Source organism: Macrobrachium rosenbergii, chromosome 10, assembly GCF_040412425.1.
Source record: "Macrobrachium rosenbergii isolate ZJJX-2024 chromosome 10, ASM4041242v1, whole genome shotgun sequence".
Taxonomy (NCBI): domain Eukaryota; kingdom Metazoa; phylum Arthropoda; class Malacostraca; order Decapoda; family Palaemonidae; genus Macrobrachium; species Macrobrachium rosenbergii.
In genome coordinates, this window is record NC_089750.1 from 67,516,323 (window position 1) to 67,542,173 (window position 25,851).

Consider the following 25,851-nt stretch of genomic DNA (forward strand, 5'->3'; position numbering starts at 1 on the left):
CTGTACATTTCTTGGGGGGACTACTACGGATAAGACACCCCGAGTCTTGTACGATGCTAGCCTGCATTATGAGTGATATCATGTTAATATTACCCCTTCAGAGTAATTGCCTAAGAGCTTGATATATAATAAATATATATACAGTGCCACATAGTCTAGTGCTGTTGACCATTCTGGTTTAAACCTACCAGTCTCGAGATGAGCGTGACCCTTAAAGACAACCTCATTAGAAATAAGATAGATAACCACCCGACTGGTAAATCAATCTGAAAAATAAGCCTACGCAATCCGATTTCCACACAGGCTACATATGGACAACTGAGAAACTGGCCTGCTTAGACCTTGGCAAAGATATGTTCCTGCAGATGAGAGAGAAATGGGGCCTAATTAACATTAAAATATTTTTGTGCAGTCACAAGGCCAGCTTTCTAACTGGCTATTCAGTATAGCCTGCCCTAGCCTACATAGGTACTTACTATTTCCACACAGTTATCAACACTGTCATAAACTCTACTTCAAAGTTACGTTTACAATCAGCATGAACATTCCATAAAAGTAAGTGATATAAGATTTCTATCATCCTTATACGTCTTACCCTAGAAAGGAATTTTCACCGTTCAAACGACGCACACAAAAACTCCACAACTCTAAGGAACCCCCACAAACGGACTGGGAGTGAGCATTACTTAACACCCTCTTAAATTTATTTACCGGGACTGTCTCACTTTCACCAAGTTACCTTGTGAACTGATTACGAGCCTTACAACACCACGGCTTTGCTCCTTGTATAACACTCCATTTAAACGCCCTACATTTCTTAAAATCAACCTCGCTGGGCCAGACATCGTCGCTCTATTTCTGTTCTTCTTCTCCCGGAGTAATCGATCAGTGTTGCCACAACCTCCAGCATCCTTCGCATATCAAAACATTGGGGCAATATTGCCAGATATTCTTTTTTAGGTGTGATAGAGTACACCGCAGCTCTAGTTTTACGTCATCATGTTTCTAGTAAAATATGACATATTATTCACGATTATTCACAGCGAAAGCTGGAAAAGAAGCAAGTTCATTTATTCTGGAAATGAATTTTATTTATTTGGATAATGTATCCCATTAGAAAATTATTTTGCGTGTTACTTTATCCTGGTTCGTCCGAAATACGTGAGATAAGGATAAGATGGTTGATAACGCAGTTTGTATGGAGTTAACAGATAACTGTTACTATGTATCAAAGCCACTACACCGCTTAAAGTGGCGGGTATTGTTAGTCAACATTACCTGAAAATAAAATAAAAAAGGGAAAGAAAATGCATTTGCCATCTAATATAACATGTTTGAAGTTGCGTGGCATCAAGCATGCAAATTGCACGGGTAAAAGTCTAAAACATGAGTAATTTCATTCACCAATTTCTCTTTATTTTATTGAGTATAAAGAATATGTTTCCATTTTATGAAAGTTTATGTAAACACCTTATTCTGAGCACAAGCCTCCGTTTTCGTTACTTGCCACATACCTATGCACAGAGAAAGAGTGAAAAAAGAACTGCGCTACTAGATAGACTTGTCAAATGTAAAAACCAGAATTCTCAAGTACAAGTTGATGTTATACCCATGAAACAGAAGACTTCCTTCCATTAAAAATGAATGGTGTCTCCATTACTTAAGAAAAGAGGAGACACAGGGAATCTGGGCAGTGATTTCTTATCATGTGGCTGCTGGTTCAAACTGCAGCATTGGCTCGAATTACAGCCCAGGCAATAAACAGCACAAAATAACACACTTCAAACATACAATTTCCAGTTTTCGTTTTTTTTCCCAACCAATGAATGGGGGTGTCAACTAGTCAAGGAGGATGAATTTAATACTGTATTGGGCTTGGTCCATTTCTTTGTTTAATCTGTCCAATGCCACGTATAGTTCACAGATTTCCCTGCACTTTCAGCATTAAAATTCATCATCATTAAAGAACACGTAGCTTAAAATTCCTTCCATGTGAACACGGCATCAAAGTTTGGTGTTTACGAAGGGATTAGTGAGGCACTCGTGGTCTGGCTTTTGGAATTTTTTATGTACATGAAAGTCAATAGTGGAACCTGGTTAAATGTGCTAATCGCTAATTGTATATGAAATTTAAAAAAAACTAACAGGGGATATGAAATTATGAAAAATAAAAGAAACTGCAGATGCGGAAAAAGAGCTGGCTACCTGACTTTGATTTTCAGAATGGAAAGATGGAGTAGAATAAGTTGATGTATTTGATTATCAAGTTACTATGTATGAAAATAACGGTAAAACAAAATATGTATCGGATGATCCGATGTTTTTGTAGTAAAAATGAGTAAAAACAAAAAACATGAAAGTGTCGTGTCGGGTCGAAGAGCTATAGAGAAAGGCCTGGAATGCCCTATAATTGTAATATTGTGCTCATGTCATTGTATGGTGTACTTCGAAGTGACATAAGTCTGGTGATGTGGGTCTGAAGCTATGGGTGTTTTAGCGAGGGCATTTCATCCCTAATTCAGTAGGGAGGGTGAAAAATTACTACTGCCTAATTTTATCATATAGTCAATCTCTTTCTTATGATTTATTTACTATATATATATATATATATATATATATATATATATATATATATAGAATATTTAAACTACAAAACACGTATCTCTTTTGTTTCCGTCAGTAATTCTCTATGTTATAGCCAAAGAATTTACCGAGGTGTTTGGCTAGGAATCCCAGATGCATTTTGGAGAATGTCCATGACTCCCGTGTGTTTGTGCGCGCATTTGTGTTTGTGTGGCGCTGTTGTTGTAATACCGGCGCCCCACAATAACAATGAACAAACAGCAATGATAGGCTTCTGTTTATGACGAACTGCATGCACAACGATCATGCTATTAATCAATATACATATTTATAAACTTCTAGGAAAAAATGTATCAACGATTAATATTACACATTACCAGAACACTTCGAAATCTGCCAAAATATCCGGGACCCGCCAAATCACGAAATGCAATAGAAAAGAAGAAATCTGTTATTGGGCAAAGCGATTACAGAGTCTGCATTCAATCTCCCGCAAATCTCCTATTGTTGAGAAATATCCCGGGGAAATCCTTTTACCGAAAGTTTCAGCTGATGTTCCCGCAATAGATGGCGCTATTGACCGTGGGAACGGGATCTGCGGAATTGTTGGAAAACGAACTGGTTTATTTTCGTACCCATTTACTTATCGATGAATCCCGCAGACCGACTCTGTAAATAGTTGGACTTCGGAACGTCAACATGTGTCATATTCGTACAATATATATACGTTCATTAAATACCCGTGCGTGCCCCCATACATACTCTACATAATGATGTCAGGAATAATCAGAAATCAGACGCGTTAGGATAGCGAAAAATACTTGATGATGGCAGGAATAATCAGATATAAAACGCCAATTAGGATAGCGGAAAATACATGATGTCATGACCAGATATAAAGCGCCAATTAGGATAGCGAAAAATGCATGACAATATCGGAAATAATCAGAAATAAAACCCCAGCTGGGATAGCGAAAAATGCATGATGATGTCAGGAATAACCAGATACACAACGCCAATTAGGATAGCGAAAAATGCATGATGATGTCAGGAATAATCAGAAATAAAACGCCAATTGTACGATGGCGAAAAATCAAGTTTTCTTGGTACTGGAAAATATCTTACCGTTGAAAACATGGGATTTCCTTGAGGCTAACGAGCTAATAAACAAACACTCTCCAAAAGAATGGCTTGTTTTTTTAAAGAACTTCCTTCACATGATTATAAGATGGCTTAAAATTTCCTGAAAATATTAAAATTAATATTGCTCACAATATATATATATATATATATATATATATATATATATATATATATATATATATATATATATATATATATATACTGTATATGTATGTATGTATGTATGTATATTCGCTTGCATATACAATGTTTCAGTACAGTACGCCGGCACCCCAGCCTCCTTAGGGTGCGTTAACACTGAAGCTGAATATGCCCTAAACACAAGTCCGTAACTTACCTTACCAACATCACAAGCAGGCGAAATACAAGCAAACGGCTGACCATACGTTCTAACCAGTGCTTCACACGATTATCCAGCATATATATATCAAAGGTTCATTCTCCACTTGCGATCGCTGGCTTTTTTGTTTAACTTGCAAACCATCAGACATTTACTTGGTCTCCCCAACACCATTCTTCCCGTAACTTCCACACTCTACTGCAAAACTGCCTCCGAATATTTATGCTCTGTCTGTCAGTTTCTGATAGCTTTTCTCATTTCACTTGACCTACATTTCTCACCTACTCAACTCGTCTCACGCCCGTATTATAGCAATTCATCTCATCAGCTTCTCCATTTTAGCCTTATTAACATCAAGGAGGGCTGGCGCAACTCCTCCTCGACACATTCCATCTCTGACCTCTACAGGCGCATTGTTCTCGGCCAAATGGCTCGTCGAAATATTGCTATACCTATCCAGCCTCGCTTAAGTTTGCCATTAATCTCTCCTTTCATTCTACCACCGTTCATTACATTTACTCTCAAATATTCACCTTGATCAATCACATCACTAAATATAATAATATTCACAGTTTCATCTTGACGTAAATTTACCCACATGGCCTACCTTCAGGCTTATCTTTATATATATGTGTATATATATATACATACATATGTATACATATATATATACACACACACACACACACACACACACACACACATATATATATATATATATATATATATATATATATATATATATATATATATATATATATGTTTGCCTGTGTGTGTTGTCTCAGACACAGGTTTCTTTGCATTTTTATTTCTTACTGCTATTTTGACGTGTGGCTATTGTCACGCGGATTTTGCCATTGATTTAACTGAACCTTTCCACGTAAACATGACAAAGGAATTACGTTTTTTCTTTTTTGTTTGTGGGGGGACTTATTCCCATTCCTGAATTTCTATCCTAAATATCGAAACGCATCACGTAAAGTTACCCCAGTTTAGATACACAAAGACAAACTATCGAAGGAAAACTACCCCAAAGACCTGATACCCAAAATACCTTTGTCTTTTAATTGCAAATGTGTTTATTTCCTACTGACTGACACATGATTAGTACAAATGTCCTCCCTTCTGCGTATCCAAGTCGTCTATTATTCATCTGTTTATCGATTAGCAAGCGAAATTTCACATTTTAATCGTAATCTCAAGGATTTCAATGGGCAAATATTCATATACTGTATATATCTGGAGAACGCCAAGCGTAGTTGTGAATGCGCATGCGCGTGTCGGGATCCGCGTTGAATGATACTAATACTGCTGTGATATAACAAAAGATATTGAAAAAAAATGAGGATAGTACAATTAATGAGTACAACGTCATATCCATTACAATGATTAACAAATTCAATAAAATGCGATTCGCGGTCACACTGAGCAACTGAGAGTTGAATTGAATATAAAATTTAGGCCCAAGGCCAAGCACTGGGACCTATGAAGTCATTCAGCGCTGAAACGGTAACAGACAGTAAAAGGTTTGAGAGGTGTAACAGGAGGAAAACCTCGCAGTTGCACTATGAATCAATTGTTAGGAGACGGTGGAAAGTAAGATGGAAGAATGAGAATATGAATGGAGGTACAGTAAAAGGAACGAAAGGAGTTGCAGCTGGGGACCGAAGGCACGCTGCAAAGAACCTTAAGTAATGCCTCAGAGTTGCAGCTAGGGGCCGAAGGCACGCTGCAAAGAACCTTAAGTAATGCCTACAGTGCACCGCATTTGGTGCACTGAGGGAACTACCCCCTACGGGGAACAACTGGGAGTAGTGTCAATTTGCGCAAGGCGGACCTTGAGTTCGAGTGTAAATCTAGACAAACGTCGAATGGCATAAAACTGAAGATTAAGGAATGACAGTGATGTTCACGAAAGACAAGAAAGTAATCAATATCCTTCTTTCTATGTCACATCCACGCATTTCCTGAGAGAGAGAGAGAGAGAGAGAGAGAGAGAGAGAGAGAGAGAGAGAGAGAGAGAGAGAGAGAGAGAGAGAGAGAGAAATTTCATTCTTTTTTATCGTTCGCCATTCACGCGATCCGGACGGAATTCCGCTAATCCGCCTGCCGTTGGTGACAAGTCGGTGTCGATGGAGAACAAACATCATTTTATCTTATTCTGTGCCAATATATATTTTTTTTTGCATTCTATTTTATTTGAATGACTTTTGGTTTTTCCCACAAAAATTCGAAATCGTGCAATTCGACGCAAAGAAAATATGAGCGTATTTTGACTTTGTCACTGTATGCAATTTTTTTTTGTGGCGCCTCCCATGAAAAGAAAAGACAACAATCACTGCCACAATCGCACTATAAAGACAACAATCACTGCCACAATCGCACTATATATATATATATATATATATATATATATATATATATATATATATATATATATATATATATATATATATATATATATATATATATATATACGTTATATGCACACACATATATACATATTTATATATATACTTTATACATAATGTATGCATGTACAAAAGGTAGATCAGCATTAATATTCTGTTTGTATGAGACGGGCAACATGCAGCGGCAAACGACGCTCACTCTTTTCTATATGAATATTAATGTGAAGTTAATTTCAGAGTATCCCTATGGACATATATCAGCATATAGATATCGGTACATATTCAAATGAGCGAAAATTGAGCTTAAGGGCCAAAACTTATATTACTGCAGACGAGTTTGTACAGAGAGCTATTTTAAGTTAAAGTTTTACGCACAGAACTAATTTATTATTACTAAATATAAATATGGAAACAGATCAAACAGAACAGTCAGGAATGGATAGCAGTCTTATATATCAGTTTGTATTAAAAGAGAAGATATTGTGAATGGGGCCACAATGATTGCTGATGACACTGAGTTGCTCGGTGATAACCGTGAGAAACTACGGACACTGCAAGTTTAGTTTTCTAGCGTTTGTAAGAGGACAAGGTTAAAAGTAGGTGTTAGCAAGAATACGGTGACTAGAGTAACGAAGATGCTGATGCGAATATTATTATAGACTGGGAAAGACTAGAAGCGGTTGATTCATGGAGACGTTTGGGAGTAAATGTTACTGACAAAGTAAGATAAGCACAGAAGGTAGCAGGTGCTCTTGAGTTAGTTAGACAATATGAATGTCAATGGAACCAAAAGTTGGGATGTATGAAGAAAAAGGTGATCAAAGCTTCCTTTAAAAAGGAAGTGTGAATGTTGAAAACACATGAAAACGATTAAAAAATGAGCCGAAGTTTCATGGGCGCAATCGAGTTTTCTGTACAACGTATAATCAAGGCCACCGAAAATAGATCTATCTTTCGATGGTCTCGGTATAATGCTGTATGAACCGCGGCTCATGAAACTTTAAACACGGCCCGGCGGTGGCCTGTCCTATATCGCTGCCAGACGCACGACTATGGCTAACTTTAACCTTAAATAAATAAAAACTACTGAGGCTAGAGGGCTGCAATTTGTTATGTTTGATGATTCTCAGTATACGTGTAACATGAAGGGCTGTCATGGTAAAAATTCCGAGATAAGACAAATGTTTCGTAATAAATAAGTTAAAACATGGATCAGCGTTCTGAGATTATTTGTTCATGTTAAAAGAAAGATTCTATAAAGTGGTATGCTGATGATGTACCAAGAGGTACTAGAACAAAAGTGCTTCAATATCCATAGAGCTCGCGAGTGCATGCAAGCAAGATTTGATCTGTTTTTATAAAAATTCGGCTATAAAGCCAAGCACTGGGGTACTTTCAGCCAGTCAGTGCTTTAGACACCGAAAAGAGGGGGCTGGAGTGGTTGGGCAGCAAGACTGAAGAAAGCGGAACCGAGATGAAATTAAAGGCTAAAAAGTGGGTGCAGCTAGGGACAGAAGGGACATTGAAAACAACCTTTAGTAATGCCTACTGTGCACCACGTGAGGCGCACTGGCGGCATTGGCCCCTTGAAGGGATATTTAAGCGCAAGGCGAGTGATACAGGTGTGTACAGGAAATCTGAAGTTGCGGGAGGCTTCTTAAACGGGAAACTTATCCCTAATTTAGCAATCAAGAGATGAATGTAGCTGTAGCTCACGGACTTTTTTTTCTGTTCTACAAACGAATTTAACTGCAAGCATTTCATATTAAACGAGTACCACTGAATACTTCAGATAAACCACTTTGAATACTTCAGAAAAACCACCTTGAATACTTCAGGTAAACAACTGTGAATACCTCAGGTAAACCACTGTGAATACGTTAGATAAACCACTTTGAATACTTCAGACAAACCACTGTGAATACTTCAGGTAAAACACTGTGAATATTTCAGATAAACCACTGTGAATACTTCAGAAAAACCACTGTGAATACTTCAGATAAACCACTGGGAACACTTCAGGCAAACCACTGTGAATACTTCAGGTAAAACACTATGAATACTTCAGATAAACCACTGAACACTTCAGATAAACCACTATGAATACTTCAGATAAACCACTGTAAGTACTTCAGATAAGTTTAGAGAATGTTTTCCAAATTTTTTCCTGAATGTCTGAAATGTAATTCACGAGACGTTCTTGTGTTGATGCTTGACAGTGCATTAAATGAGGTTTATAAATGCCACACTGGCTCTCATGTCATTGCACAGAAATAACAGCTAAAAAAATAAAGGTAGATATGTCAGTGCACCAGTTACATGATGTTCGAAATCGGCAAGAGTGCCAGTGGGTCTGGTAAGTCACTGCCAATGAAGTTCACAGACGCATTGGTTCGCAAGTTATCATGCAAAAATGACAGCAGTGAACCATGATTTGTCAACACCTTGACTGCTTCGTGTAAACAGTCGATGAACTCTGGACCCTAGACTTGATGCGTGTCTTTATAAAATTTTGTAGTGTCTGCGTGAGCAGACTCGTAAATTGAATAAAGCAAAGGCTTTTCCTAATTCGTTTTCGCAGAGGCAAGAGATTGCGTCCAAAATGGTATTGGTATTGGGATGGGTAAGCCAATCAAGATTTTTAAGACTGTGGGCATATCAGACCTTAATGATATAGTTAAGTGTCTATGACAATAACCAATAAAAAAATTGCAGACGAAATTGGAGAACATAAGTAAATCCAATTTTAAGTCTTAAGTACCACAAGAGCGTTCCTGAAACATATATACTTGGATTATCTTAGTCTTGGAACGTGTGTAAGTTTTGAGAGCTGCTGTCACATGAAAATTACGGGAAATGCGGGCTTACCGTCCGTCCAGTTGTACACTGAATATTATTCCTGTGCAGAAACGACAGAAAGAGAGAATGGAAGATGATGAAAAATAAGAATAAGCAGATTACGAATGAGAATAAGAAGAGGAGGAGGAGGAGGAGGAAGAGAACAGCCTTCCAGTCCATCTCAGATTTGACCAAAATCCCCCGAAGTGCTTCCCCCCTTTTAAGACCCTTTTATCCCTTCGGCACATTGTAGATCTTTCGCTATTTTCAGACTTCACGTCCTAAACACTTTTCGCTTCGATACTTGCAGTTAATGAACGAGTATGAAATTTAACAAAATAACTTAAAATGATTTTAATTCCAGGTCACTGTTTCACATTAAATCGCTTCCCTAGTTGTTTCACTTACTCAGTATGCAGTAAAATTCGCCAGTTTAATTTGCATTACAGATTGGCACTTTTTTTTTCTTTTTCTATTGTCTAGGCTGGGAACCACTGGTCTTCAATCCTGTTGACACTTCAGCTGAAGCAATTGCAGGCAACTACCATCGGAAAGAAGCAGCAATTGGTCCATCTTCTGGACGCTGGCCTTCATTTCTTCTTCTTTCTTTTCAGCAAACGACCAATCGGGTAGCCGGGAAATCTTGACGTCATTGGCCAAAAGTGTATATATCACCTACCCCGGAAATGCATTTGTCAGTCTGAGCATCGCTGTCACACCTCCCGACAGACGTCCTACTTGGTATAATACTGTGATTCAGACATGGTCGCCCAGGTTTGTCTAGTGCTTTAACTTCTCGTTTTCAATAATATTGCCAAGTTATCCTTGCTGGAAGGTAATATGGCTCTATAGCATCCGCATAATATCCAGCAATTTACTCTCTATTGTGTCCCCATCATGCATTATTCATTTTGGTCTTCAGCTATAATGGGTGTACGTTTGTAGAGGCATTTATAAAACTCCAGCATTCAACTTATTTTCTAATTAGTTCTACCTTGCAAATAAATACAAGTATTAACACAATGGCCTCGTATTCAAGACTAAATAACATTAATGTCAAGTGCGTGATCTTTGAATTACTTGACAAAGCCCTTCCAAAATAAAATGTTAATTTCAAGAGAGACGTTAATTGCTTCTTTCAGAGTTTGTTAAGCCTGACTGCTGGGGCCTCTGGGAATCACAGCACCAGCAGACTGTGGCGGTACAGCTTCGTAATCCTCGTTCTCTCTCTGTTCGCTGCCTCTACCGTTTCAGCAGTTCCTAAAAGAGTTGCCAATCGCATGATACCCAGCTGGTGGTTTATAAGTAATGTAGCTTTTGTTTAAGCTTTAAATCCAAACCAAAGGTTTAAAAAGTCTTGTAGCAGCCTCACTGCATTGTCACTGGAAAAAGCCAGTGATTGCTATGTGAGAAGAAACTGAGATTTACTTTTGCGAACATTAATTAAATTACTCAGCATTTCTTTATAATGGAAAATTGAGTACTACTACCTACAGACCAACTTGATTTCTAATGCAGATACATTCCCTAAGCTTAGACACAGACGGTTACCATAAATGCTCAGTTATTAGGCCCACAAATTAAATGAAACGCCAAGGAAGTGATTTAATGTGCAACAATGATCTGGACATGCCTGATAAAAATGTATTTAGTTTAATCCAAATTGCAGGTAGTATCTTTACAAAAATTTCCAAAGAAAGTAGAATCAGTGAGATAACGGGCACAAAGCTTCTTAGCCTCGTTTTCTAGGAGCAGGAAATGTTACATTTAAAATTAGAACCTCTTTGCTCATTTCATTGTAATCTTTCTAGCTCGGAATATTTGCTACAATGCCGACGACTGCAAAGCCGACGAGTGTTGCACTCGACCAATGATGTCCTTAAATTCGTATTGTATGCCAAGGAGGACCAGAGGACAAGTTTGTAATTCCGCGCCATTCTTGCTAAATGAAAAGGATGGAGTGAGTATTATTCTGGACATTTATAGAAGAGTCTGATCATAATTGGTAAAGAGAAAACATTTAAAGACTTTTTTTCATCCCTGTCAGTACAACCAACCAGTCTTCCAATGGATTTCAGTTCATAGAGCAGCCTTCAATATAACAAGTTCCCTTTGCAATCTTTAGCCCTCTATCTTTACCCAAAGAAAACTTCAAATTATGCCTCACATTGCCAAAGTTTTAAATCACAAGGCAAAACTTAATTCAGAAAGAATTCATAGTAACAAGTACTTATACTTGTATTACCTTGAGTACAGAAGGATACATAAACTGAAACGAGATTCCACAATTTCCTACGTTACATTTTCAGGTATACTTCAACGACTGCCCCTGTCTGGCAGAGTTCTCGTGCGCCCAAATCAACAAAGACGTCAACCCTAGCTGCGTGGACCTCCACGAACTGGAAGTGGATTTCCAGAGGTTCGTGAACATGAAGACAGTTAGCAACTTCATCCACAGGGGCATCCCCGCGGCTAGGAAGTCAAAAGATGCTCTAATTGGGCTTAAATAATAAAGCGGCTTTGTATTATCGTTTCGCCGAACTGTCTAGAACCACAAGAGCGGTCGTCCAACACGTGGAATGAAATCTGACGAAAGAACAAATGCCAAAGGAATGTTCGTATTTAGGTATTTGTATTTGGAGGTTCCTTTAGGAAGGAGAAAAAATGAGATCTTTCCCGTTTGCTTTTGTGTTCCCTCTCTAGCCGTTGTTTGCTGCAAAGGATCTAGGTAAGCTTTTAGTGTGAAATTACCTTTATGAGGGGACTATCATGTAAAAAATCGCCAGTTTTCTGAAAGGAAGGCAATAATTGCATTAAGATTTTCAAGAATGGCTCCTTTATACAGTAGTTGATAAGGAAAATTATGCTATATGAACAACTCTGCGGTCTATCTTCTATTTTACTATTTAAATTTAATGAGATATGAAAACGAATAAAGCATTTTTATCCAGTTGTTTTTCACTTACTAAACATTCTCGAGGAGAGAGGGTGCCTGGTGGTTATACCCTTGTATTAACTGCTCTGTAAGAGTGAGAAGTCATATGACCTAGGCATTATTACTCAAGGCATTACCGAAGTCTTCGAACATGAATGGAAGCGAATCATATCGAACCCAAATCTTTGGGCCAATATGTAATCTTTGGTTCGGTTAGGTTACTCTAGGTCAGACTGAGTTAGTTTAGGGTTAGTTGGGTCTGAACTGGCTGTTACTACAGAGCGCAGATAAGACTTTGTGACGACGTGACTGTAATCAAAATGAATGACCCATGACCCAAGGCATAGGAACTTTAAATAATCATCACATGAGTTACAATTTATCATCATAAGGCTGGCCAGAAGGTTTCGGTATTCCAAGTCAGATGAACAGTGGTACAACAGAAAGGTAGAGAAGTTGGACAGCCAGGTGGGATAAGATCAAAGGGAATAAAAAGGATCTTGCAAAGAACCTCCAGGGGTTCTTTGCAAGGTCCTTGTGCAAGGCACACTGTAGACAGAGGAACACCTAGCAGGCTTATGAGATTGTGGATCCTACTGTCCTAGAGCTGGACAAGACACATCACCACATAAGGGTCACCTACTCAAAACCAGACCTCCCTCATTGACAATACTTGTTGCTAAACCCTACTGACGAACAGACAAACTTTACTAAAACCTCAACTTCATTGTCGGAGATAATTAAAGCATTCTTCTTCCTCTAAACGGATTGGAAGTCAGCAATTTGAAAGTGGTATGGGGTGTGCAGCCTCATTCACCATATTACTGTTGTGAAAATCAAATAGTACATTAAATAGTACTCAGATTATGAAATCGTATAAGTGTGCTTATGTATATATATATATATATATATATATATATATATATATATATATATATATATATACTACTATATATATATATATATATATATATATATATATATATGTGTGTGTGTGTGTGTGCATGTATGTATGTATATACATATAATTCTAGTATATATATATATATATATATATATATATATATATATATATATATATATATATATATATAAAATGTCTTGTGTAAACATATACAGTGTGTATATGTATGTATATATACAATCTATAATTATGTATGTATATTATATATATATATATATATATATATATATATATATATATATATATATATATATATATATATATATAAAATGTAGAGAGAGAGAGAGAGAGAGAGAGAGAGAGAGAGAGAGAGAGAGAGAGAGAGAGAGAGAGAGAGCAAGCATATCCCAATCATCATGTAACTGACGCATAGTATGCATGCGCACATGCAGGTATTCATATCAATAACATCAGGGTATACACACTTAGCCGTGTATATATACATACAACACGCAAGCAGTGTAAAAGTGCTACCACCAGAAAAGCGCTATTTTGTTTGGGAAAGGCAATTTTCCGAGTTGAGAGTTATTTCTATTAGACTAACTCCAACATCACAGCCCCACCGCAGACATCGGGTAGTAATGGCCTCCGGCCACTGCAATTATTACTCCATCGGGACTGTAATCACGTTTGTGGTTCAGTATTGCAGTAGGGCTCGCTGTTATTGGGGTGAAATTTGTCTGATGTGAGCTGAGATTATGTTTGGACTCCTTACTTTTAGCCTATATACTAGTGTGCCAGTCTGGATTCTGTACAATGCAGGCCCGTACCCAGAGTTTTTATTGGGGGAGGGGGTCGTTTTCCCCAAAACTGGACCTTTCCTTCTATATGTCATTGCATATATAGGTATATACAAGATGAAATACTTAAAAATGTTATTTTAGTTATATTAAGAAGTAAAACTAAGCATACGGTCTATGCCCTTCTACCCAATTAGATGTTATTCAAATTACTGACTTTGGTTAACAGAATTTTCACACAAAATATGGAATTCCAGAAATTTTTTTTTGGGGGGGTGGGGTGTCGTTCGACTCCCTCCCCCCGTACAGGCCTGCAGTGTTCGTATGGGATTCGCATCCGGCCTACAAAATCGATCAACTGTGAGCCAAATTTGTCAAATGTGTGTTAGCTACATGTAGATCATCGATTACATGGTTTTATAGGCCTAATTGTGCTTTCGAATACACCTAATTTTCACTCAGAAAGTAACACTTATAAGCTCCCCATAATAAAAAAAAAATACTTATATACTACCAATAATGGGTGGACTGCCTGATTCCAAAACCTAATAACTTATTTCAAGCCATTTTGGAGAGATTTTAAAGATTCTGATAATGTCACTGTCTTTAAACCGCAGTGTGGTGACAGGAATCTCTGATCACACATGTGCTACAAATTACTCCTGAATTAAAAAATATGGCTTGTAATTGTGACCTCGGAAACAAATATCTTCAACCGTAGTGGTTAACCACTGTGGTTGCTGGAATACAATCTGTCTAGTTAGCACTGGTATACCTTCCATGCAGCGGTCTTTCGTAAGATGGCTGCAAGTGTGAACCTTGTACGATTTCTCTTTTCATTCCGAATCTGTGTACTGAATGTCTTCACGCTTTTTAACATCCTCTTTAAATATTCTTCAGTTTTATCTTAGCCTGTGTGTCTTCTAATATTTCCATTCGATCCATTTTGGAATTTCTCTCTCTCTCTCTCTCTCTCTCTCTCTCTCTCTCTCTCGGCTCGACCCCTCACACGTATTTGTCTCGAGCGCGTGACACCAAAGTTATGGAAGCAATTTAGGAATGCAGAGGCAGCATACCTGTAATTCGCGCTCTAACCAACAGGTAATCTGGCAATCGATGCTGCACGACAAAACGTGAAATTAACCTTGGAAACGGACGCACACCGGTTGGGCAAGAAATAGAAAAAAATATATGAATAAATAAGCGAACAGTTCTTCCGAAACTTTGTGGATAGGCGTGTTGTGCTGATTACAAGTTGCCATGTTTTATATTGAGTATTCTGTAGATCAAGCATCGAATTTGAACCTCAAGTCATTTGATATTTTATGCGTTACGTTACCTTCGACGTTTGGCTTCATGACATCTTATTGACGGTGGTTTCATGGCGGCATTAGTTCCTAAAGGTCATATATACCCATTCTACAGATTCTGTAATACTACAGATTCTGTAATAGATTGTAAAATAACAACACGCAGAATCATCTTTGGATTAAATAACTTTGGAACATTGTTTTTATAAGGAAGTGACTTATAACCCTTTTACTGGTGCTGCCTGTGCTAGCACTAAAAAACCTCAAAAAACGATAGCGAAAGCACTCAAGAAAAGAAATTAATAAAAAAAACCGTATTCAAGGTCGTACAAATAACTTGCTTGAGCTGATTAGATTGTCTATCATTTAGTGAATCACATCACATGCAAGCCTACCATGAAGTTACCTGGCAATGCGTGTCTTGGCTTAATATTCCAGATTAAGTGACGATTGTTGACTCGACACACGGGGCATATGATGGTTGAGAGTTGGGGGGACGGGGCCTACGTGGGGGTTACACCCGGGGGTTTGGTTTGAGGGGACCCTCTGGGCAAGGTCTACGGATGACCTAGGACATTTATAACAATTACTGGTGTCTGGCCATGGCTAAGTTAGGGCTCACCTGGCCTACCTAGACTAGTAACCTAGTCCTATGATAGGGTGTACTAGTTCCAGTACATCAGGTTGGCTGCTTTTGGGAAGAATTCACGGCCTAGAATCCCAGCAGCGTCGCCTGATAACTTATCACCTACATATAAACAACTGCAACAAATCAGAAGGTATTTTAAACACTTACCACAATAACACTACGGTCACTGTTGGAAAGATCACTCTCATACATTATCCGGAACTGATTAAACTGATTCACTGAATGCTCCCGGGTGGATATTTCTAAAGAAACGTAATTGTTACTCGAGTATTGTTTCGTAATTTCTCATTTAGGTAAGATATGTTATTCAAACAGTTAAGGAGCAAAAGTGTTCAGTGGAATTACCTATATTTTTATCAATTTACTTAACACGTAAATATATCTTGTTTAAGGTTAAAAAAGAAAATGGCCATTATTTTAACCATTTCAGTGATCAAGCACATTACAGAAATCTAGACGGTCCAAATGTCATTGATACCACCACGGAGAACGGGAAATCTAAAACCATGACTAATTTGTATAGTTGTAAACTGTATATGCTAAAATGAGTGCAAATGATAGTTGCGTATATATGTAACCTATTCACATTCGTAAAGCAAGCTGATGCATGAAATGATGAGTTTGCATCAAAAGCCACTCATAGTGGTTTTACCTGACTTGTGCCTTCTCACAAGGCATGAAATACCCGACCTTTACCTCCACGCTGGGAGTCCCAGACACAGTAGCCTACGTGAATTACTTAGTCGACTTGAACTCGCAATATGGGTTCATTGTATAGGCCTACATATCGCATGCAGTAGCATTGCAATTACTTTTCCACCTACATGTCTATTTAACCGGCATTAGCAAAAGCATCGATGAATTTTTTACCTTACGTCGTCGTACCAAGGAACTTTATGGAATATTTATTGTAATTTACACCTCGATGCGGAGCTGTAATACTCGTCTTCTTCAATAGACGTTTTCTTCAAAATATCTTAGTTTTGAAGACCCAAGACCAAAATATGAGGCAATACAACTACTGTGGATGAACGCAAGCACCAAAACCTCAATCACTGCACTGGTTCTCAGCTGAGGACCAAAATAACACGTACGAATTTTTTTCAAGTTCTTGGTTGATATACCTTACGACGAGTCCAAAGTGCACACGTGTCAGAATTCGTGGTGTCCAATGTTTTCATTACTATAATATTATAGTTTTAAGTTCCCAGTCTTGTCACTTTCTTCGTTGTTTTTGGGCCCTCCCCAATTATGTAGGCGGCCTACACCCGAGATTTACAAAGTTCTTTCGTAGTTTTTATCAATAAAAAATAAAATTAACTTTTGTCCTATTTGTCTCCGTCGATTAAAATGAGAAGGGAAATATTAATATTCTCTAGTTATTACTACTATTAAGGTATTTATAAAAATTCATCCAAACTGTTTCCAAGCAAAGCAGAGAATGGCAGGATAAAACAGAACACTTTCTTCAGGGATATGATTTATTTCATCTAAATATCTCACAGTTTAAGAAGGCATCAGTGTTTAAGATTGTTGGGATGAATATAATGATAATAAAGATAATCATAATTATATAAAAAAAAAACAACAGTGAAATACTCTCTATGTTTTTTCCATTCATACAAGATCTTTGTACGGACATTTAGCAGCATTTTAATTCCATCAATCAACATAAACAATATAAAAAGTTTTTTACTCATCACATCGATACATCGTATAACGCACACTTATTTCTCCTTAGATGCTTAAATTGTGACAAATATTTTTTTTTTATATATTTACAAAGTACACATGCTGACACGGACCTCACAGAAACTGGCAAAGTGGCAACATCCCTAGGAGGAAGAAGATGCCAGGTATAGCGATCTGAATTTCAACATATGACAAACAGGAGACAGCAAAAATAGAAATGATCAAAGCAGAGGACATTGTATGCATATTGTATATTTCAATACGACTGATTTCATCTTAACAAAAAGAGTTCTCTCTCTACACCAGGTCTGCTGTTCAGAACCCAAAGTAAAATGAATCATGTAACAGTACACTACATCGATATATATATATATTTATATCTCATGAATTTTTTTTTTTGCTTTCACCACATACCGTATCTATGATAAAAAGTTTCATAAAATAATTTACTATGTTCAATGTAGAAAAAAAAAAAAAAACTTTTTCAACACTAAAATGAATCTTTGACTTCCCAAGATAAATTTCATAAAACTTTATTGTAACATAAATAAAGAAAATGTAATCACATGGAATAATATCCGTGAATGTCCGCAAATTCCATAAAAACAACTGCTGTGACAAGAGAAAAAAAATCAAAACAGAAACGAACACCAATGTCTTGGGAGGTGAAAACAAAATCCGTAATAATCGTCTCTTTCGAAAATACTGGCATTAGATTTATAATTATATAATCAAAAGGAAGACAAAGATGAAAGACAAATCATCCTATTTGTTAAAAAAAAATGCCTAAATACAGTCATCCATATCATTTATATCCATAAAAAAATTCACCTTATGTCAGTAGTAGCCTATTAACTCCAGCAAATAATCTGCGTTTGCGCTGGCAAGCTCAGTTTTAAAATCGGAATCAGATTCAGTTTGGGAATAAAGAACTCGACCTTTCATTGACTGTCAGAGCTTGTGAATCCAACGTCACCATTGCTGAATTCACTTTCATACTGAGCACAACTACGGGTGAATTCGACACTACATTTAACACCTGAGGTGGAGAATCCAAACATCATTTAGCCAGTGAATTCAACTTGATTTTGGAGTATTCTTGTTTGTTATTAAAGTTTCCGAAGCTGCAATCGCGTTGACATCTTGTTCCCATATAAAGTTGTATAAAGGTCAAAAATATGACTAAAGTTCTTATTTACCTTCTAAACATCACAGGGAAAATATATGATATTGTAACTGTGGGTTTTGTACCATAATAACGTAACTCGATTCGAATAATTTTGTCAGTCGCCTAAAAAACACGTGAGCATGACTTCTTTTTATAACTTTGGTTTGTCTAATTTTGTAAAATACAACACTACAAATGTAAAATCGCCATAATACTAAATGCCATCAATAAATGCAATAATATTAGACTAGATTATGGTACAAGATATATATTATATATATATTATATATACACAAAAAAGGAAACCAAAGGATAGTGACAGTGGCCAGAGTTTTTTCATCATTATCACCATCTTCTTCTTCTTCTTCTACCAGTAGATTCGAGGCCGCAAGAAGAACAGCCTCTCAAGCTCGTTATCTGTCTTGTTTTCTGAGCTACCACAGGTGGGAAAATCTCTTACAACAACTGGATGGCCTTTTGTACTTTCAATCTCCATTCTGTTCTAAAAAATAAACATGGAATGATAACCAGCGTCTCTTCTATTCTTTCTATCTTGTGTATAAAAAAAGGAGGCATTACTCAAGACAGCAAAATCTCGAAACAAGATATCGAGTCAGATCTTACGGAAGTAGATTAGCTTTCTTCTTTGTTTCCTACAACAAGAATATCAAATGTCTTCAACACCTACGAGGCTCTAAGTAACATATACAACACTGATATTACAGTATCTTCATATGAAATATCGTACAGTAAATAGGTTACTTATATACATTACAGTAAAAGAGAAACTAAAGACATTTGACATGCTTCACTTGCAGACACCATTCAACAAGCTACAGTGAAACAGCAAAACCAAAAGCAAAAAATTTCAGATCCCAAATTCAGATCTCATTCGCAGACATAAAAAAGAGGATATACGTGAAACTAGAACAGTGTCTGAAACAAGGAAGCCATTAATTCAAAACACGCGAGATCTTTTAGCAGACGAGACAGGTCGGAAATTTCCTGACACTCATCGTGAAGACTTCTGGAAGATTGGGACGTTAGGGTGGTCAAGTCCAACTGATTCACTTAGTAGATGTGCCATGAATTAGTAGTAAATAAATCCATAGATAAAATAGTTCGGAATGAAACGGGATAATTCACAATCAAGGATTTTACAGCACAGTTTTCAAGAAAAGAGGTTTGTCCATGGAAAAACTTGAAGCATAAAACTCGATGAAAAATAGTGGAGATAATGAATGAATGAATGAACTGGCAGCTTACCCTCATTATACCATGTCTTTTAATCGGCATTTCTTGTTCGGACAGATTATAGTTAACTGCAGAGCGAATGATTATATTCGATTTTCCAGAATGCTTTAAACACATTTAGGACTTGATATTTTTAAGCCATAAATTAACATCGTACCTACACCAGACCATATGTGACCAAATATTTTTAAATGTACCATAACTCACTACGAAAAACATGCAGGAAAGATGGTTTGTTACTCAGATGAACTCTGACATAGACAGAAGTCCTATAACTTACGGATGCTTTCTTTCATGGCAGATTGACTAGAGCAAGCCTAGGTATTCTGTTCGGTATCAAAGTTCCTCACTGAAGTCCAACTTCATATCCTAACCCTTGTTTTCGAGCTTTCAGCTACAGCAGACGGTCCAACCTTTGATATTGTGTGTGTGTGTGTGTGTGTGTGTGTGTGTGTGTGTGTGTGTGTGTGTGTGTGTGTGTGTTTTTATGAACAAAATTATTCATCTGCTAATAGTAGCCTTACTGATGCTACTGTTTGACGTTCCAAAACTGAAATGTTTTTAATATACGTAACACACTATTATAGTCTATAAATGCCTTTTTACACGAAGATGAACAAATGAATAAAAATATATTTGACTGTAAAGAACATTCAACTGATACTGATATTTGTGGCTAGCGTCGCTTTCTTAGGGGAACCTTTAGCTGTATAACATCATAATCTAACTAAAACGTTCGTTTCAATATGCCACTGCTTAGTCTCCTTGTAGTGAAAACTGAATCACTTCAAGGGACAATGTTTTGGGTTTCTTGAAATGTGTGGGCACATATGAATGAACTGCGAGTAATTATTTTCAGATGAATCTCACGTAAATCTGGAAGAAAACCACTTTTTTTTTTAACTACAATTACAGCTTCCTCAAAAGTTAAGGTTATTTCCATGAGCTGCCCTTAAGCCTCAGGGCATATGAAACAATTGTTATATGTTAACACTCAACCTTCAACATTTTAGCAAAAGAGAGAGAGAGAGAGAGAGAGAGAGAGAGAGAGAGAGAGAGAGAGAGAGAGAGAGAGAGAGAGAGAGAGAGAGAGAAAGCCACAATGGCAAAAAATTATAACTCAGACTGAAAAAAAATGGTAGCAGAAAGTTCATGGCAAACAAAAAGCAGGTTCATGACCATGAGAGACACGAACCACTGGAAGACTGCTTCAGGTATACGAGGAGAAATGAAAGTTTCCGCCCTGTCTATCTTGACCGCTAAAAGACCTCGCCCGTCTCGCTCAACTTAAAAAATTATGTCTTTTTCTTACTTGAATGCCTACGTTGTAAGTGTTGAGAGAAATAAACCACAGATCAAACGATCAGCATTTATACAGACTTAACCTTCATCCTCTTGAAACCTAAACAATAATATTAATAAAATGAACTTGAGATAACCAATAAGCAATAATATATATAAACATACAAATAACAATAACTAGCACTAGAAGTAGTCATAGTAATAATAATAATATTTGGTGCTTCTCAGAGCCGACGTTTTTCACGGGCCGAAGTGGAGGAAGAAGTGGAGGAGGAGGACTCGTCGGTGTCCCAACGCCCGGAGGAAAAGGGTGGAGGCTTTGTTGACATTCCCGCTGATGATGAAGCCGCTATTCCACTGCTGCGTACGGTAGGCGTTGCGATGACAATGGCGAAGAAGGAATGGCTTGGAGGTGGCTGTTGCTGTTGTTGTGGAATCGTTGACGTCACTTGATCTTATGACCCAGAGAATTGCACAGACAGAAGGCGAAAATAAGCAAAAGAACCTGCGTGGCGCCCACGCCGATGCCAATCCCCATGAGCAAGTTGGTGTGATCTTCCACCCACTCCATCAGTCGACCGTAGCAACCCTATGGGTGGAAACGAGAGCTGCTGTTAGTTAAACGTTAGTTTATACACGTAGTTAATGTTTGTCTACATTATATATATATATATATATATATATATATATATATATATATATATATATATATATATATGTATAATAATATTTCCTCTATCACGTTATATCATCATCATATTAAAAACAGACAAAATATATAACCAAGAGGAAGTTGAAACAACGAGTGCAATATCTTTCGCCTTAAATCTAAAAGGCGGAGGATCTTGTTCTTTGCTTCAAATCTTGTGGTCATATACTCTGTTTATATATATATATATATATATATATATATATATATATATATATATATATATATATATATATATATATATATATAAACATTACACAAATTAAAAAAAAAATACTTTTCTGTACTAAGAATGCTTAATGGTAAGGGGAGTAAAAGTAACTTTTCTAATATTTTACTATGAAAAAATATCACTAAAACAGGGAGGTTTTCTAGATACCATTACGCAATCCTGAAAAAAATAGCTGTTAATAACACATGCAAAATAACTGGAAATTATGGAACAAACGTGCATATAAAAATTGGGCCCATTTTACGAGGAAAATTGAGATTAAATTTGGACCCGTCTTATTGGGTTTAAGTTAACTATATATGATCTTAATTTAGTTTGAAAACACGACTTTAAATCACAACATGCATAAAAATGAATTGGCTTTTCTTTTGCGATTGACAAAGGAAACTTCATACTTCGTAAACAACCATAACCGAATTATACTATAAATCACCGCAGAAATTATTGGGTAATTATCACGTACTATTAACAAGGACGCCCTTTTTTTTAAAGATCTATATCCCAGCTGGATTATTAGGTCTAAGCCCTATAATTATATACACTATACTTAGAAACTTGGTATCCGAAATATTCGACAAAGGAGTTCATCTAACGATATATATATATATATTTTTTTTTCAGTGAATGACACAGTGAAGACAATCAACGTTTGGCAATAATTTTCAAATATAAATTATTGCCGTGAAGCTTTTGACAGCATTAGGCATTATTTTTTTTCTCATGAAAACTTAGAATAAAATAACATACAATGATGATAATGATCTTTAAATTTTAAATAATAAACATTCGTAAGATCACACTCATAGTTATGAACTCAGCATGAATTTTATTATATATATAAATATATATATATATATATATATATATATATATATATATATATATATATATATATATATATATATAATATATATATATATATATATATATATATATATATATATATATATATATTATATATATAATATATATACACATATAATGATGATAAAGAGGACCTAACTTCATAATACCACGAAAACACCTAGACAAGCCTTTATAAGACCACGATAAGTCAGACCATAAAGAGAAATATTTCCTAAGCATAAACGATCATTTAGAGGCTTTATTTGTATCAAAATACCTAATTCGTGCACCGCCCCCGGTGTGCTTCTATTGCCATTAGAGGTGTCGAAACGCTGTTCCCGTCGCAGTGCCAGGGACCCAAACACTGACGAACACATGTATTCAAAAACAGAGGTTTAACTTTCAATTACCATAAACAGAACACTTTTATTAAAAAATGAAAAGCACACAACTGTTGCTTTCGATTACCATAACAACTTGTTTTGCAGCAATAAAAAAAAATTGTATGGGATTCCTTTTCAAGTGCCTAATTTTCTCGTGAGGTATTTTGCACAATAACTTACACACAAATATTCTACAGGGCACGACCGATTTGGTCTTAATTACTTACACTACATATCCAGAAAACGGGACTACAATACCGCAGTTTTATTGTGTTGTATTGCAAAATCTTCTGGGGCTCTTGGATCTCAATTATAGACAGTCATCTAGACAAGGCTTAACTGCATAAAACATTCAACTGATTTTCTGCGGAACATATTTATAATACTGTTAACTTTCAAACCACCTTTATTTTATTTTTTTAACCATTCGGCAATGGTCTCGTATTCGGGAAAATCCTTACAAATTTTATGCAGTAAAATTATTCTTTACATTTTCCACGTGCCAAAGAAGCAGTAGAATTATCCTTCACATATTGCATGTGCTAAAGAACAAGTTACATTTTAAGGTTAACTTCAACATATTGGATAATTCCACCCTTCTAAATTTAAGTTTTGGGGTGCAAAAGAAAAACGTCAAGCGGACAAATATTCAACGTTATTTAGTCCGTCAAATCTAAACCTGTAACGGGGCAAAATGCATGACACGTTATTTACAAAGGCGATGCCAAATAAAAAATGTTTTTATTTAGGAATATATTAAAACTTTGAAATAAAACACTTTTAGAACAAGAAGCTCAGCGTATATAAATATACTGTTTATATATGTACAAATATTTTATAGGTGTTGATGCCTGTATGTAAGTATGTACTGTATGTATATATATACACATGTATATATATGCATAAATACATTCAGTATAAATATACAGCATATATATATATATATATATATATATATATAATATATATATATATATATATATATATATATATATATATATATATATTATATACATACATATATATATAATATATATAAATAGTCAGTATATATATATATATATATATATATATATATATATATATATATATATATATATATATATATAGATATGGATATATATATAGATATAGATATAGATATATATATATATATATATATATATATATATATATATATATATATATATATATGTAATTGTTTATCTATTTAGACACACCAATGTATATATATATATATATATATACATTCCTAAAGCATTCACGGACAACAAAACTCACCATGAACCTCATGCTTGGTATTATAAAAAGAAAAAAAGGAGAGAGGGTGTAACATGAACAAGAATGAAGTTGCAACAGAAGGCTTTGCAATCAACGTTAGCGCATCTCCGATAACAAAAGCATGCCCGAGCAAATGCAGACTTCATATAAAAACAAAACATAACCTTGGGAAAGAATAAAGAGGCCAGAACTTATCCTGAAGTTTCCTTACCTTTCGTTCAAATACACATACACATATCCGGAGGGCAAAGTTGAAAGAGCGCGCATCGTGATAATGATATTTCTTTTCAAGTTCTGAGAATGTGGGAAGAACTTGCATTCCGTAAAAACTTTTTTTTTTTTTTTTGCGGAATATTAATGTATGAATGGAAGCAGTGTGTGTTTGTGTGTGTATGTGTTTGTGTGAGATTGTGATTGTGTGTGTGTGGGCTGATGAATGTGCGATGAGAAGACGGGGGTGAATTGGTGCTTGAAATCCAGTGCTTGGAGAATAAGCTGATGAAAAAGGTATGAGAGAGAGAGAGAGAGAGAGAGAGAGAGAGAGAGAGAGAGAGAGAGAGAGAGAGAGAGAGAGACTTGATATGAAAAAATGAAAGATGCACTGAAGAGAAAAAAGTGAGAGAGAGAGAGAGAGAGAGAGAGAGAGAGAGAGAGAGAGAGAGAGAGAGAGATACGAAAATCGTGGCCATGTTCAGTAGTGTTCAGACTACATTTTGCGTTCGCTTTGCGTAACGTGAATTTGTACGTAAGAAAAACGTACAAGAAAAAAGAAAACAAACCAAGCTTTTAAAAAGTTAGTCCAAGTATCTAGTTTAATCAACATGTCTAATTAAAAATCAAGAGGACAGTGGAGATTCTCTTTTCTTCTATCATGGATCCATTCGTGAGGAGAAAGAGCTACGGAAACGGGACGGTCGATCGTGATGCTAAAATTGTCGTGACGTGTGGGATGAAAACATGAAAACCAGGTGGTATTCCACGAAGACACTTGATATTGCTGGTCAAAAGGTAATCCTTATTAGAAGTATGATGACACGGATGCTGAGGGATGCAGACGGAGAAATATTTCAC

The 25,851-nt window shown here is 36.2% G+C and overlaps 3 protein-coding genes across 10 annotated transcripts in view; 1 reads left to right on the forward strand and 2 right to left on the reverse strand.

Moving 5' to 3' along the window:
- Positions 1-16,149, reverse strand: part of LOC136842773 (peptide methionine sulfoxide reductase MsrB-like) — a 31,739-nt gene extending 15,590 nt beyond the window's left edge. The window contains exon 1 of one of the 3 annotated variants that reach the window (XM_067110594.1): positions 16,061-16,149. Coding sequence is in view for 1 of the 3 variants with exons in the window: in XM_067110593.1 (XP_066966694.1) it covers positions 740-845 (106 nt within the window). In the remaining 2 variants the exon portion in view is untranslated. Of the gene's footprint in view, positions 1-595; positions 918-16,060 lie in introns of those variants that run through there. The other 2 variants (XM_067110593.1, XM_067110595.1) reach the window with 2 other exon arrangements.
- On the forward strand, positions 9,949-12,265 carry LOC136843023 (uncharacterized). The gene is made up of 4 exons (XM_067111013.1): positions 9,949-10,089; positions 10,458-10,620; positions 11,127-11,275; positions 11,625-12,265. The coding sequence occupies exons 1-4, from the start codon at positions 10,078-10,080 to the stop codon at positions 11,823-11,825; spliced, it is 525 nt and encodes a 174-aa protein (XP_066967114.1). The 5' UTR covers positions 9,949-10,077; the 3' UTR covers positions 11,826-12,265.
- A 2,062-nt stretch (positions 16,150-18,211) lies between the features above and the next one.
- Positions 18,212-25,851, reverse strand: part of Tsp66E (Tetraspanin 66E) — a 238,820-nt gene continuing 231,180 nt past the window's right edge. For 3 of the 6 annotated variants that reach the window (XM_067110601.1, XM_067110598.1, XM_067110597.1), the window contains exon 9: positions 21,369-21,918. In XM_067110601.1, coding sequence (XP_066966702.1) covers positions 21,900-21,918 — 19 coding nt within the window. In that variant the 3' untranslated portion in view covers positions 21,369-21,899. Of the gene's footprint in view, positions 21,919-25,851 lie in introns of all 6 variants that reach the window. The other 3 variants (XM_067110596.1, XM_067110599.1, XM_067110600.1) reach the window with 3 other exon arrangements.

What these genes read in the sequence shown, in the direction of transcription:
- LOC136843023 (XM_067111013.1), top strand. An exon ending in ACCCAGCTGGTGGTTTATAA is followed by an intron (nt 10,621 to 11,126) that starts GTAATGTAGCTT and finishes TAATCTTTCTAG; the next exon opens with CTCGGAATATTTGCTACAAT. An exon ending in TGCTAAATGAAAAGGATGGA is followed by an intron (nt 11,276 to 11,624) that starts GTGAGTATTATT and finishes TTACATTTTCAG; the next exon opens with GTATACTTCAACGACTGCCC.